Genomic DNA, 13782 nt, shown 5'->3' on the forward strand with positions numbered 1-13782 from the left:
GCTCTAGACCTGTGAGCATCAGTCTCCGCATCTCTAAAATGGGGATGAACCATAGTCCCTAGCTCTGAGTCGTGGAGAAGGTGAACGTATCGTGTGTGGCAAAGGGCCCACAGGTCGCAGCTGTTAGCCTTGAGGGGGGGAGGGCAGTGGGGGAGGTGGAGAGAGAGGCCTCCACGTGTGCCTGTCTGGGCCCTTGAGCGATACAAATCCAGGAGCCCGGACGAGCACCCTCCACCTTCCTCTCCCCTCCCCGGCAGGACCAGTCCTTGGGCAACTGGCAGATCAAGCGCCAGAACGGAGATGACCCCTTGCTGACCTACCGCTTCCCTCCGAAGTTCACCCTGAAGGCTGGGCAGGTGGGTGACGGTGAGTGGCAGGGTGTTAGGACTTGGGGGTGGGGACGGGTTGGCCTCAGGATGGGTGCACTGGACTGAGTGCCCTTCTGGGATCCTCCCTCCAGATCTGGGCCGCCGGAGCGGGGGCCACCCACAGCCCCCCGACCGACTTGGTGTGGAAGGCGCAGAACACCTGGGGCTGCGGGAACAGCCTGCGCACGGCCCTCATCAACTCCAACGGGGAGGTGAGCGAGCTGTGGGCTGCCCTCGCCCTGTGCCAGGCTCCCCTGGGGCCACACTCCAGGCGACGCCCCAGGGACGGCTGAGAGCCCTTTGCCCCCAAGCCAAGGAAGCCAATTCAGGGCCACGTTCTTCTGTCTCTGTGGTGCAGCCCCAGGCCCTAAACTCGCCACCAGGGGGCAACCCAAAAGATGCCCTGCCATCAGCCTGCGTGGTGGAAGTTAGACGGGGAGGATTGTTAAAGGCAGAACCACCTTCCTACCCAGACAGTTGGACAGTGTTTCTCTGGGGTAGAAACCAGTTCCTTAGCTCCAACCCCTCCCCCTGCCCGCCCCCCCGCCCGCCGCCCCCGCCTCCAGGGGGTGGTGGGGAGAGACAAGTAAGCAGCGGGCTGGACAAAGGGCAGAGCACAGGAAAGCTTCTTGGGGGGTCCCTGTGGGTGGATGCACCGCACCCCTCCCTGGCCCCGCCCCTAACGCTCGGGCCTGGTCCCACGTACCTGACAGGAGGTCGCCATGCGCAAGCTGGTGCGCTCAGTGACCGTGGTTGAGGACGATGACGATGAGGACGGCGATGACATGCTCCATCACCACCACGTGAGTGGCAGCCGCCGCTGAGGCCACGCCCACACTGGGGCCGCCCGCCAGGCCCGGGCAGGCCCCCCCCCCCCCCCCCCCCCGGCCTCCCCGGCCAAAAATCTCTTCATTAAAGAATGTTTTGGAACGTCACTCGCTGCCCTGGCTTTTCTTCTCTCTCCTCCCTGTGCCTTGAACAGGGGCCCAGGTGTCTGGGTGCCCTACTCTGGTAAAGAAGGGAGTGGGAACGCTGATGCCATGGGGCATTCCCATGGGAGCAGTGGACACGGGTCTGGATTTGTCTCCGGGGAAGGGGATGGGAGGACAGACGTGGGGCTCCCAGCCCTGCCTCTCTCCCCCCGTTTCTGTTGCATGCATGTCCTTTCTTCCCCATTTTCTCGCAAGAACACGCTCTCTCATTCCCACCCTCTCCGGTTGATTTTGCATGCCTGCTGCCCTCCGAGCTTGTCCGCTCTCCCCTCTCCCCCTGAAGCTTAGAGTAGCTGGGACAGGCAAAGCCACACCCCAGTTCCTTGTCCTCCAGTCTTCCTGACCCTTCTCCCTTTTCATACCTCCCCGCCCCCTGCTCCCAGCCCAGCCTCTGAGGCCCTGTTGCCTGCCCGCTGGCCCCTTGAGGACAGAGCCCCACCTTCCTGCCTGGTGGCTGGGAGCCCCCAGGAGCGTGGAGCTGGCTGTTAGGCCTGAGCAGTCAGTCCCAGACTCGCCGTCCCGCCGGAGCCCCTGAGCCTTGTCTCCCTCCTCAGGGAACCCACTGCAGCAGCTCGGGGGACCCCGCTGAGTACAACCTGCGCTCGCGCACGGTGCTGTGCGGGACTTGCGGGCAGCCGGCCGATAAGGCGTCTGCCAGCAGCTCGGGAGCCCAGGTGGGCGGATCCATCTCCTCTGGCTCTTCCGCCTCCAGTGTCACAGTCACTCGCAGCTACCGCAGTGTGGGGGGCAGTGGGGGTGGCGGCTTCGGGGACAGCCTGGTCGCCCGCTCCTACCTCCTGGGCAACTCCAGTCCCCGGACCCAGGTGAGTTGTCTCTTTGTCTCCACATCCCCCCCACCGACAGAGGACCCCGGTCCTTGGGGATCAGGGCAGGGTGGCCCTGTGAGGGGAGAGCCTTCTCTTCCGCAGCCCGGGGGAGTGGGAGCCTCCCCACCAGCCGCCCAGGGTCCTCTGCAGTCACGCCTGCATCCTGCCCCTCCGGTCTGAGCCCCAGACTGGAGGGCGGGGCGGGCTGAGGGTGAGGAAGGAGGGAGGGTAGGTATGGCCGGGCACGGCCGCTCACACGTGTCCTCTCTTCCCTCTTAGGCTGCCCAGAACTGCAGCATCATGTAATCTGGGACCTGCCGGGCAGAGGCGGGGACGCGGGCCTCCTGCTTCCTTCTCGCCTCCTGCCCACCCCACCCCTGCACCTCAGGGCGGGGCCTTGAAGCCAAAGAAAAATACCCCTTTGGTTTTTTTCTTCTGTGTTTTGTGTTTTTTTTTTCTAAGAGAAGTTATTTTCTACGGTGGTTTTATACTGAAGGAAGAACACAACCAAAAAAAAAAAAAAGCATTTATCTCCGTTTGTCCTGCATTTTCCCAGCTTCCAGGAAACTCCATCGCTGCCTTAAAACCAAAGAGGCTCTTCAGGAGCCCAGGGAGAGGGGTGCTTTCACAGAGCCGAGTTCCTGCTTTGCTGCCTGCCTGCAGCCCCCACCCGGGGCCCCGGGAACACGGAGGCAGCTGTGCAATCTCCTGTGCCACCTTCCCAGGCCCTGGGCTGGCTCCCGTCCTTCCAGTGACCCGGCCGAGTCCCACGCCCGCCCCCAGCCCCAGGGTGACTTGATTCTCCCAGGTCCCAGCTGCGCTTGCTTTTTTTTTTGTATTTTATGAGACAAGAGATGGGAATGAGGTGAGCGGTAAGGGAAGGGGGAAGAAGGGTTCGTTTGAGCCTGCTTCCACCCAGCTTTAGAGTCGGAGTGGGGTCTGCTGGTCACTGGAGGTCAAGGTCAAGTGGGCGCAAGGAGAAGGGAAAGGGAGGCTCCCGAGAACAGGTGAGAGCCTGAGGGGCCCCACCCAGCGGAGGAAGGTGAGAAGGGGTGGAGGGTGTGTGGCAGTCGTTTTTGGCAAACACTAAAGATCCCCTTGGCTCCCCATTCCCCATCTGCACCCCTTCTCTCCTCCTCAAATCAATACACTAGTTGTTTCTATTCCTGTCGGCTGTGGTGTCTTTGTTGGCGGGCGTCACCATGTGTTCTGAGGGACAGACAGACACACAAACGTTGCACAGTCACCAGCATCCTCATGTTCACTGCTGCCCAGACTCCCCCCGCTCCAGGGGGACAAGCACCCCGGGTACCATTAGTGTCCGCTGTGGGCAGAGGCTGTGGCACAAGCAGCACTCACCACTTGGGGGGCTCCCCGCTTCATCCCACAGCAGTTAGCCAGCACCTTCTATCTACTGGGCACCTGCATGTGGGCCCAGTCTGAGGGTGGTGACATCTCGGGGAGCAGAAGCTAGGGAGGCCACAGGAAGGGAGTGGGACTGACTGCAAACACCCAGATAATGCCCCTTGGTGCCATACTCTGCTCAGGTTGGGGAGAGGAAGTGAACAAGACAACACCTTCAGTGTCCTCAGGGGACTTACACTCCGCTGAGAGCCAAAAAACAAGGATTCCCGTGGACAAGGGGATGTGTCAGGCAGAGCAGCAGCCTCCGAGGGGGAGGTGGTTTATGATCTGGGGGCATGAGGAGCCGGGACTAAGGCAAAGGGCCAACCTTTCCGTGGCCCTTTGTACATCCCGTCTCATGTGACCCTCTTACTGTCCTGAGAGGTAGTTGTTGTCCCCTTTGCCCCTGGACACGGGGACTCAGAGTTAACTTGCCCAAGGCCACACAGCTCTGGGCAAGCCGGGGGGTGTGCTCGCATGGCATCATACTCCCCCTCTGAACACAGAATACTGATGATAAAATATAAGTTTGCATTCCCTGGGCAGAGTTGTTGCGCCTACTTTCAAATCAGTGTGAGAAAGCATGCCGGGGATGATGGGAAAACATATTGGAAAGAGCAAAATGAGAGCAAATGAGCCTCTGAATTCATGCTGGAAACCCCTGTTCCCCACGGGCTGGGAGAGGGGTCCTGAGAGGAAGAGTTCCCTGCCTCCGGTGGGCAGCTCCAAAGAAAGGAACCACCCACCGGCGTGGCTCAGGGGTGGAGCATCCACCTGTGAACCAGGCCGACCCGGTGTGAGTTCCCTCTGGGCACGTGACAGGGTTGTGGTGGGATCCCCAGTAGAGGGCGTGCAGGAGGCCAGCGATCATCATTGATGTTTCTATCTCCCTCTCCCTTCCTCTCTGAAAGCAATAAACATATATCTTTTTAAAAGAAGAAACAGAAAGAAACCCCTCTCCCGGCCCTGGACAAAGGACCCAGGGGCCCTGGTAGGTCTTGGACATCAGTGCAGGAGACCTATCTTCTGAGGGCGCTTACATGCACTTCCAGGTCTGGGCACCCGGGGGCGCCAGAGCCCCACCATGGCCAGCAAGGGGATGGCTCTGGCTCTGAATTAAAGAGGAAGCGACCAGCAGGCGAGGTCCCTGTTCTTGAAGACTGAAGGCTGGAGGGATAAAGCCAATCGGCAAGCTTGCCTTGTCCGCTGCTGCAAGCTGGTCACTCACATGACAGGACACCACCCTCAGCAGGCCACGTGGGATTATTTAAAATATGCATATAGTTAGAATGTTACACATCCTCTGTAGTAAAACTGAACACACAGGCAAGTACCAAGAAGTAGGGGAAAACAAAGTCATCCCTTTTCCATTGCCCAGAGACGACCACTGATGGATTTCCTTCGGACGTTTTTTTCCTGAGCACATACTACATAGTGAAAATCTCACTGTGGCTCGACATTTGGTTCTGCTCTTGTCTTAGTTAAAAATGCATAAGCACTTTCCAATGTTATTTCAAAGTTTATAAACATCATTTAAAAATAACGGATTCCTTTTCTGTCGGTTTCATGTAAGTAATACTTTGCCATCACAGAGAGGGTAGAAAAGGAGCAAGGGAAAAAAAAAATCATCCCAGTGGAAACCATCATGAACATTATAATGGGAGAGGCCTTCGAGCATTTTATTTTTCAATTTTGAAATATGTACGACATTTACAATTTCTTACTGGCTATTACACATAATGCTTCCTGGAATGTACATCTTTACTCATATCTCTGGGAATTTCCATGAAATAAATTCTAAGCCAGGGACTGGTTGACTCAGAGTTACACACAGTAAAAAAGCCGTTGGTAATATTTCCAAGTGAAATGGGACCCTTGTCATTCTCACCTGCAGCGGAGCCCACGCCCCCTCACGTTTCTTCCAACGCCACACGTTCTGTCCGTTTTAATGTTAGCTGACTTCATAGGAGAGCAATTATTTTCATTATTGCTTCAAATTACATGTCTTTGAAGAGAAATTGAAATTTTTTTAATAATGTGCATGGTATAACATGTTTCTATCCCTTTTGCTCATTTTTCTGTGTTTTTTTTTTATTGTTGTTGATTTTAGAGAGAGGAAGAGAGAGAGAGGGTGAGATAAAGACATCGATTTGTTGTTCCTCTTACTGATGCATTCACTGGTTGACTCTTGTATGTGGCCTGACCCAGGGATCAAACCCACAACCTTAGCTTCTCCGGACAACACTCTAACCAACTGAGCTACCAGGTGGGACCTTTTTGCTCATTTTTTATTGCCAAGATTATCTTCTTCATGTTGGTTTTTAAGACCATATGTTTTGAAAATATTTTGTTCAGGATGTTTATTATATAAACATACTTTTTCATGGCGGGATGTTTAGACAGCACTTCCTGTAATCCCCCTCTGGACATTTCATTCGTTCCCAGTTTTACATTGTAAATGACGCTACAGTGGATGCCTTTTCTTTAAATTTTTCAGGTAATTTCTTAGGATGGAATTCTAATGAGTCCCCTGATGACTGGTCTTACTTTAAATTCCCTTCACTGCCCTCAGCCCTTCCGTGGCCAGAAGTAAGGGGGGGGGGAGCCATTTTTCTTTTCCATGCCACCACCCTGGCAACCTCTCAGGGTGTAGGTGAGGGAGGGGATGAGGCAGGATCCGTGTGTCCGCCTCCCCAGCGCCTCAGTGCTCCCTGTTCTGCCCCTGGAGGAACAGAGAAAACCAGACTTGGAGAGGTGCGTGGGAGCCTCTTGCTCTCACCCCCCTGGAGTGACTGAGGTGCTGGCCACCCTCCCCCTCTGGGGCCGGGCCTCAGCCCCTTACAATCCTTGGGCTGATTCTCCATGCTCAGTACCAGTCAGTGCCAGCTGGCAGCTCTCACCGGAGACGGAGGTGGCACAAATATGGGAGAAGGGGGAGGAAGTGGGCAGGGGCCCAAGGGACCAAGACGCAGGAGGTGGCAGTCAGAAGCTGGGTGCCCCACATGGGGGTCACATAGGATGATGGGAAGGCGAGACTGAGGCGTCTGAAGGCTTCGAGGGGAGCAGAGGAGGTGCCAGGCCCCTCCTCGGGCCCTCCTGCCCCTGGAGAAGCGAATCATCTCCCCGCCACCCACTTTCCCCTGCACCCACCCCCTTGAGCTCCTCCTAACTAATTCATCTTGGTCCCTTTAAGAGCTGCCTGGGAACTGGGGCACCGGAGGGGGCTGGCCGGGCCCCCACTGCTTACCCTGCCATGCCCGCCTCTGCTCCTCCCCCTGACTGGTACAGACTCTGCTGGAAGTCTTGGACGCCTGGGTTAGGGTCTCCACTGCTGGGCTGGGGGTAAGGTTTGAAGGTGGCGGGGAAAGGGACCATGGTCCCTGGGTTGGGATGGGGATGCGGGATGCCAGTTTCCTAGCTCTGTGGACAGGCAGTGTCTGTGCGCCAACTTCAGTGGATAATGTAGGGGGCCCTGGCCGGGTGGTCCTCTGGTCTCAGACTGGGGCAGGGGCAGAGGATCTTGAGGGGCAGAGCCTAGGGGGCAGGATGAGTGGGTCTCCTCACCCTCCACTCCCCCATCTCGTTCCCCAGGACCCTCACTCGCTACACTCTACCAGCCACTCCCGGTCCCTCCTGCAATAAAAGACATAGGGCCCTGACGCTCCATCTTCTCACGGGTGGGGAAACTGAGGCTCAGCAAACCAGAGGACAGGGAATTGTGTGTGAGGCGGAGGAGAAAAGGGGATTAGGCTGCAGAAAGTTTCCCTCCTTCTCCACCCCATAGAACTGGACATAGGGGACTGGGTGTCCAGCTGCCCCAGCCAGTTCCTACCTACAGCCATGGCCAGCACCTAGGCCAGGTCCCCCTCCCTCCCTCCTCAGGACAACTCAGCACCGTCCTGGGGGTGTGGATTTCCCGGTGTCAAGGCCAGGAGAGGTTCCCCGACGCCCAGCTGGGTCACCAGGAGCCAGGGGAAGCTGTGGGCTCCCTTACTTTACTCCCTTGGATTTCTCAGAAATGGAGCCCTTTCCAACTCTGCCACAGAGACTGGGCCCAATTCCTCAAAAGGGAAGGAAATGGGGGCGGGGGGGGTGGTCAGGGACACAGGGTGTGAAGTCTTCCTTCCTGTTACAGCGATAGTTCCCTTTCATCTGGTCCCCGCCACCTTGATTCCGAGTGATTTCTTCCCCTCCTACCACGTGCCCCAGCCCTGGGGGAGAAGGGCCTACGCCGGCAGGCACCCCGGTTTCGAAGGCCCAGGTGCTGAGGGCAGCAAGGATGGAGTCGGGGAGTCGGGAGTGGTGGGGGATGGGACAGCAGCTCTGCTTAGAGGTCACTTCTGCTTTCAACACATGCCCTGTCCTCCCCGCCCCAGGCAGACATGCTCACCCGCCACCCCAGCCCAGACCCAAAAGGGAACCAAACGTGGCCTGTGAAACCCTCTGCCTGGGGCTGGCACCAGCACACTCACTTCCTTCTTCCTAAACAAATACTATGAAGGCTAGAAATGAGTCAAGCTTCTGCCAGGAAGGCTGCAAAACAAATTTTTTTCGTTCTTATTTTTTACCTGCGGGAATCAGAGAGGGCAAGCCCCCTGCCCAGGATCACACAGCAAGTAAGAGGCAGTCAGGCCTGGGACCCAGGGCTCTTGCTCCCCAGGCCACCGTGCCTCCCTCACCGTCTTCCCACAGCGGAGGGAGGCCGGCCTGAAGGGGCTTTCTCCGTTCTTCTGGCACCAGGGCAGCCGTCAGAGAGGACGGGAGACCTGTTCACCAGGGCCCGTGGGACCAGGGGTGGGAGAGGACTCAAGGCCCCGCTCCCAACGCTCCCACCCAGACTCTCGTTGCCTCTGCTCCTTCGTGGCTGGGAGAGGACCCCGCTCAGGCTTGGCTCTCTTTATCCCCATCTGGTCTCGGCCTTTGGGAAGTCCACTCGGAAGTCTGCCCTCCATCCTGCTTCTGACAGCACAGCCCCCCCCCCCCCCCCCGGAGGTCTCAGGGTTAGTCACAGGCTCAGGGAGAACTGTCTTCTAGATTAGGCGGCTGAGGAAGAACCGCAGACCCCCACCTGGAGGCGCCCCTCCCACAGAAGCCAGGGTAATATTGACAGAAGAGGGCTTCTAAGGCTTGCTTTTGTTTTTTAATATATCTTACTGATTTTTTACAGAGAGGAAGGGGAAGGGATAGAGAGTTAGAAACATCGATGAGAGAGAAACATCAATCAGCTGCCTCCTGCACACTCCCCACTGGGGATGTGCCCACCACCGAGGTACAGGCCCTTGACCGGAATTGAACCTGGGACCCTTGAGTCCGCAGGCCGACGCTCTATCCACTGAGCCAACCGGCTAGGGCTTCCTTTTGTTTTTTAATTTTTTAAAATCCTCATCCAAGGATGTGTTGTGTGTGTTTTAATTGATTTGAGAGAGAGAGAGGAAGGGAGAGAGAGATGTGAAAGACAAACATCCACGGGTGGCCTCTGACCGGGGATGGGACCCACAATGTACATATGTGCCCGGACTGGGAATAGAAATGGCAGCCTTTTGGGTATGGGCCGATGCTCCCACCACCGGAGCCACCCGGCCAGGGCTTCTTAGGCTTCCTGACAGAGAAGAGACCCTGCCTGGGCTTATTTGCGTAGATGTTTATGTGTTCATTTGCCTCCTCATTGGCACACTCAATCTGCATGAGGTCAGGCTGGCTGGCACCCAGGTGTGACCACCCTGCATATAAACAGCAGGAAGAGGGAAACCCAGAGGGAGTGACCATAAGGGAGGAGAATTGGCCCCGGCTGACCCTGAACCCAGCTTGGGGACAGCTGTGCCGTGGTGCCTGCCTAACAGTGGGCCAGGGAGCTGAACAATGACCCCTCCCACCTCCCCCCACATCTGGGGCCCTGCCTTCTCCACATGTGGATCCAGAAGCCGCAGAAGGTGGGGTGCAGGGGGACACGGGTAGGAGGAGGAAGAATATGGGGAGATTCTAGTCCCTCCCACTTAGAGATGCGGTCGCCATGGTGACTGAGGACCAGTGAGGTGGGATGGGGTTGGGGATGGGGGCGGGGGTGTGGCAGGACTGAGCTCTGGGAGACGAGAGAGAGCCTGGCGTTCCAGGGGGAGGGAAACGCGGCAGCATCCCCAGGCGCCAGGTAAGGAGGCAGGAGAGCGGGCAGTTCCGAAAGGAGAGGAGGGGCCATTGTGTGGTGCCGGCTCTGCCCCCGAGGAGGGGGCGGACAGAGGGGGTCCGGCCATTGTTTGCGATGTTCAGCTCAGCCTTCCAGCACTGGGCAGGCTGGAGGAGGAAACCCAGGAGGCGCTGGGTAAGGGGTTGGCGGGATTGGCTGGGCAGGTGGCAAGAACGCTGAGAGACAGCAGGGGTGGGGATCTGGGAGAGCAGAGGCGTGGGGCCATCCCCGGGGCTCTTCACACAGTAGGCGCGTAGCAAATGTAAGTTGTTTTGACTTGCTGGCGATCACAGAAGGAGGGCAACGCGGGACCAGAGCAGGTGGGGCTAAGGAAGGGGAGCCAGCACGCTGCTCTTCTCCAGGGTGTGCTCTCCTGGGTCTGTCCCAGAGGCCGGAGGGGAGAGGGGGCAGGGGACACCGGACCTGCTGGGTGAAGCCCCGAGTGGCTCTCTCCTGCCCCACCGCGAGGTATCCATGCTCCAAGGGAGCAGAAGAGACAGAGCCCTGGGGTGAGCACGGGGTAGGGGTGAGGAGTGACATCGCCATTTCCCCTCCCACGACCACCCCCACATCTGGATCTCTACCTCGGGCCAGAAGGCCTGGCAGGAAGGGGCTACTGTGTGGTGTGGCCTAGGGGCTGTGGGGGCGAAGTCCCTGGAAGAGCTGGACCCCTGGGGTAGGGGGATGGGGTTGAACTCAGCATTGCTGTCTAGCGGGTCCCCATGCTGGGCTCCAGGGCTAGGGGAGAAAGGAGCTGGGGAACCCCCACATTAGGGCTATGCAATGGCCTGGCTCCTTCAGTGTGCTCCCTGAACATTTGACCCCTGACACAACCGCCCCACCTCACCGCTGCCTGACTCCAGCACAGCCAAGACACTTCCTCTTCCTGGCCCCGCTTTCCTCATTTCTGCAGTGAGGGGGTCAGCTCAGAGCTTCCTTGAGGCTGGAGGCAGGACCTGCCTCGCCTTTTGTGGGATCCAGTGCAAACTAAAGATGTGGGGCCCCTTGTTCAGAAATGACCAAGACTTTCAAGACGGCGTTAGATGAAACGTGGGCCCTTCTGAGTGTGGGGCCCTGTCTGTGGGCTCTGCCAGCTGCCGCAAGAGAGATGGCAGTGTGAATCTGAATCTGACTCCAGAGGTTCTGGTGCAAGAGGGTCAGGGGGTAGCCCCGGCCGGTTTGGCTGAGTGGATAGAGCGTCCGCCTGCAGACTGAAGGGTCCCAGGTTCGATTCCGGTCAAGGGCACATGCCTGGGTTGCAGGCTCGATCCCCAGTAGGGGGTGTGCAGGAGGCGGCCGATTGATAATTCTCTCTCATCATTGGTGTTTCTCTCTCTCTCTCTCTCTCTCTCTCCCTCTCCCTTCCTCTCTGACATCAATAAAAGTATATATATATATATAGAGAGAGAGGGTCAGTGGGTAGGGGCAGGTGGCCCTGCCTCTCCATCAGGCTCTTCCGTGGAGCTGGACCAGGAGGCCCTGTGGAGGCAGGAGGTGGTACCTGATGGCCTGTCTTCGCAGAGGTTTCAGGAATCACCCCAGAGATACTGTTTCTCAGCTCAGAGGAGCCAGAGCTTGCCACCCCTACCTGCTTGCCTTCTCCATCCAAGAGGCTGAGTTTCCTGGACGAGGGCTGGAGTAGGACTCTATAGAGACAGTAGAGCTGAGGAATTAGCTTTGAATGAGGCCGGTCAGACTCAGTGTTTCAACTTTATTAGTGTCTGGAGGTGCTTTGCATATACTGCCTATTCGTGTCCTGGTCTCTTTCAATGCCAAGGTCTCTCAGCCTACTTGACTTTTCGCTGTAGAACCTCCCTGAATCACCTCCCTCCTCTGTAAGATGGGGTCCTGGGGGTACCTATCTGCTAAAATTGGTGGGTAGGCCGCAGCCTGATTCATGTTGGCTGGAGGGGCTGGGGAAAGGCCTGGGCTAGGAGGAGAACGCCTGGGATCTGGAGAAGGAGGATAATTCCAGGGTATTAATCTAACACTTCCAGAGAGGCCAGAACAGGTCATCAGGCTGGGAGGGTGGGGCTGGACTCTCTACCCCCCTTACCCCCCCATAGAACTCCTCCCAGTGACCCAGATAAACCAATCTGTTCAAGCAGGGAGGCCCAGGGGCAGGGTAGGTTCCCAAATCTGAGCTGGGGTTGAGGAGACCCAGAAGGTGGGGTCTGGGTGGGAGTGTCCCTTGATTCTGAGAATCAGGAAAACTTTCTCTGGGGGGCTTGGTCCACAGCCTCTCCCAAGGACCTGGCCACCAGCCTCCGGGAGAGCCTGGGGGAGTCTTAGGCAGGTCTTGACAGAAACAGTTGTCACGGGGGGGCGGGGGGTCTGCCTAAGACCAACCCTTCTGGAAAAGAGAGAGGAAATGGGAGCCGAGGGAGAAGGAAAGAAGGCTGAGCAGCCTTTGACCAGGAATTCTTCTAAGGATTGTACCGGGCTGTACCATCGCCCTGCAGGCTGGTGCTGTGGCGAGAAGGATGGAAGTTCCGACACAGGAAGGACTTCCTGACAGTGAGGAATGTGCACTTAAGAAGGAGATGGCTTGTTTATTGGAGTCCATTTGCCCTGGGATGGCTGTGCTCTTTATAACCAAGCAGTCAGCTGTCTTGGGCTGAGTGGGCAGGAAACTACCCCCTTTGTAGGTCACGGAGCTGTGGGTGCTGGATGCCTCATTAGCCCTGCGTTATGAGGTTCCCCCTGGAGCCACCGGGGAGAAGTGAGCAGCCGCTGTGGGGGTGGGGGCCGCAGCACTGTGTTTGAGCAGTATGAGCTCAGATGGGACATTTTCTGGGCTTCCCCCTGGCCTGCTGCCGCCCTCAGGGTGATGGAGATTAGACTCCAGGAGGGATTCCCTCGCAAAGCCGCGAATAAGGCCGAGTGCGATTGTCTTATTTTTAAAAGATGACGGCTCTGCTGGAAGTGGGAGGTTTGAAGTTCAGACCAGCAGTCGCCAACGGAGGGTCCACGGGCCACTGGTGGCCCGTGAGGTCCGAAAGGTTGGCGACCGCGGGTGTAGACCACTGCAGGGACTTCCCAGGAGGTAGGAGGGGAAAGACCCCGCCTTGTGGGTGGGTGGAAAAGGGATATGGAAGACGGTGTCACGACTCCCGTCTGGGAAAGCTTGAGCAAGAGGAGAAACCACTGCTAGGCTGATTAGACTAGATTGTGTGTGATAGAGCCGTGGTCGGCAAACTCATTAGTCAACAGAGCCAAATATCAACAGTACAACGACTGAAATTTCTTTTGAGAGCCAAATCTTTTAAACTTAAACTATATAGGTAGGTACACTATTATTAACTTCATTAGGGTACTCCTAAGCTGGCCTTTGCTAAAAACTCAAGGGGCCAAAGAGCCGCATGTGGCTCGAGAGCCGCAGTTTGCCACTGTGATAGAGGAACAAGAAATGATCTAAAAACTTTCTGGCCTTTTTTTTTTTTTTTTTTTTTAATATTCTCCCAAAGGATATTTTTCCATTGATTTCTATAAGAGAGGGGGAGAGACACAGAGAGAGAAACATCGATGTGAGAGAGACACATCGATTGGTTGCCTTCAACATGCACCCCAACCAGGGCTGGTGATTGAGCCTGCAACCGAGGTACATGCCTTTGAGCTGAATCGAACCCAGGACCCTTCATTGAGCCAAACTGGCAAGGGCTGGCCTTTTCTTAGGGGGAGAGGAGGACTGGCCTTTAAAAAATTTTTTTATATAATTGATTTCAGAGAGGAAGGGAGAGGGAGAGAGAGATAGAAATATCCATGATGAGAGAGAATCATTGATTGGCTGCCTCCCACATGCCCCATATGGGGATCGAGCCTGCAACCTGGGTATGTGCCCTGACTGGGAATCCAACCATGACCTCCTGGTTCGTAGGTTGACGCTCAACCACTGAGCCGCGCTGGCAGGGCCTTCTGGCCTTTTCCTAGTAAACTCTCTGGAGAGACGGAGGCGAGAGGAGGGGGAGAGAGAGAGGTGTGTCCACTCCCAACTTCCGCCAAGCCCGGGA

At 56.9% G+C, this 13782-nt stretch overlaps 1 protein-coding gene across 1 annotated transcript in view; it reads left to right on the forward strand.

Annotated features, from left to right (window-relative positions):
* Positions 1 to 3352, forward strand: part of LMNA (lamin A/C) — a 17347-nt gene extending 13995 nt beyond the window's left edge. The window contains 6 exon segments of the mRNA XM_079762045.1: positions 199 to 359; positions 361 to 366; positions 461 to 580; positions 1082 to 1171; positions 1915 to 2184; positions 2467 to 3352. Of these exon segments, the coding sequence (XP_079618171.1) occupies positions 199 to 359; positions 361 to 366; positions 461 to 580; positions 1082 to 1171; positions 1915 to 2184; positions 2467 to 2493 (674 nt within the window). The 3' untranslated portion in view covers positions 2494 to 3352.
* Positions 3353 to 13782: the final 10430 nt, after the last annotated feature.

The sequence above is a fragment of the Cnephaeus nilssonii genome (genome assembly GCF_951640355.1).
Source record: "Cnephaeus nilssonii genome assembly, chromosome: 21".
NCBI lineage: Eukaryota > Metazoa > Chordata > Mammalia > Chiroptera > Vespertilionidae > Cnephaeus > Cnephaeus nilssonii.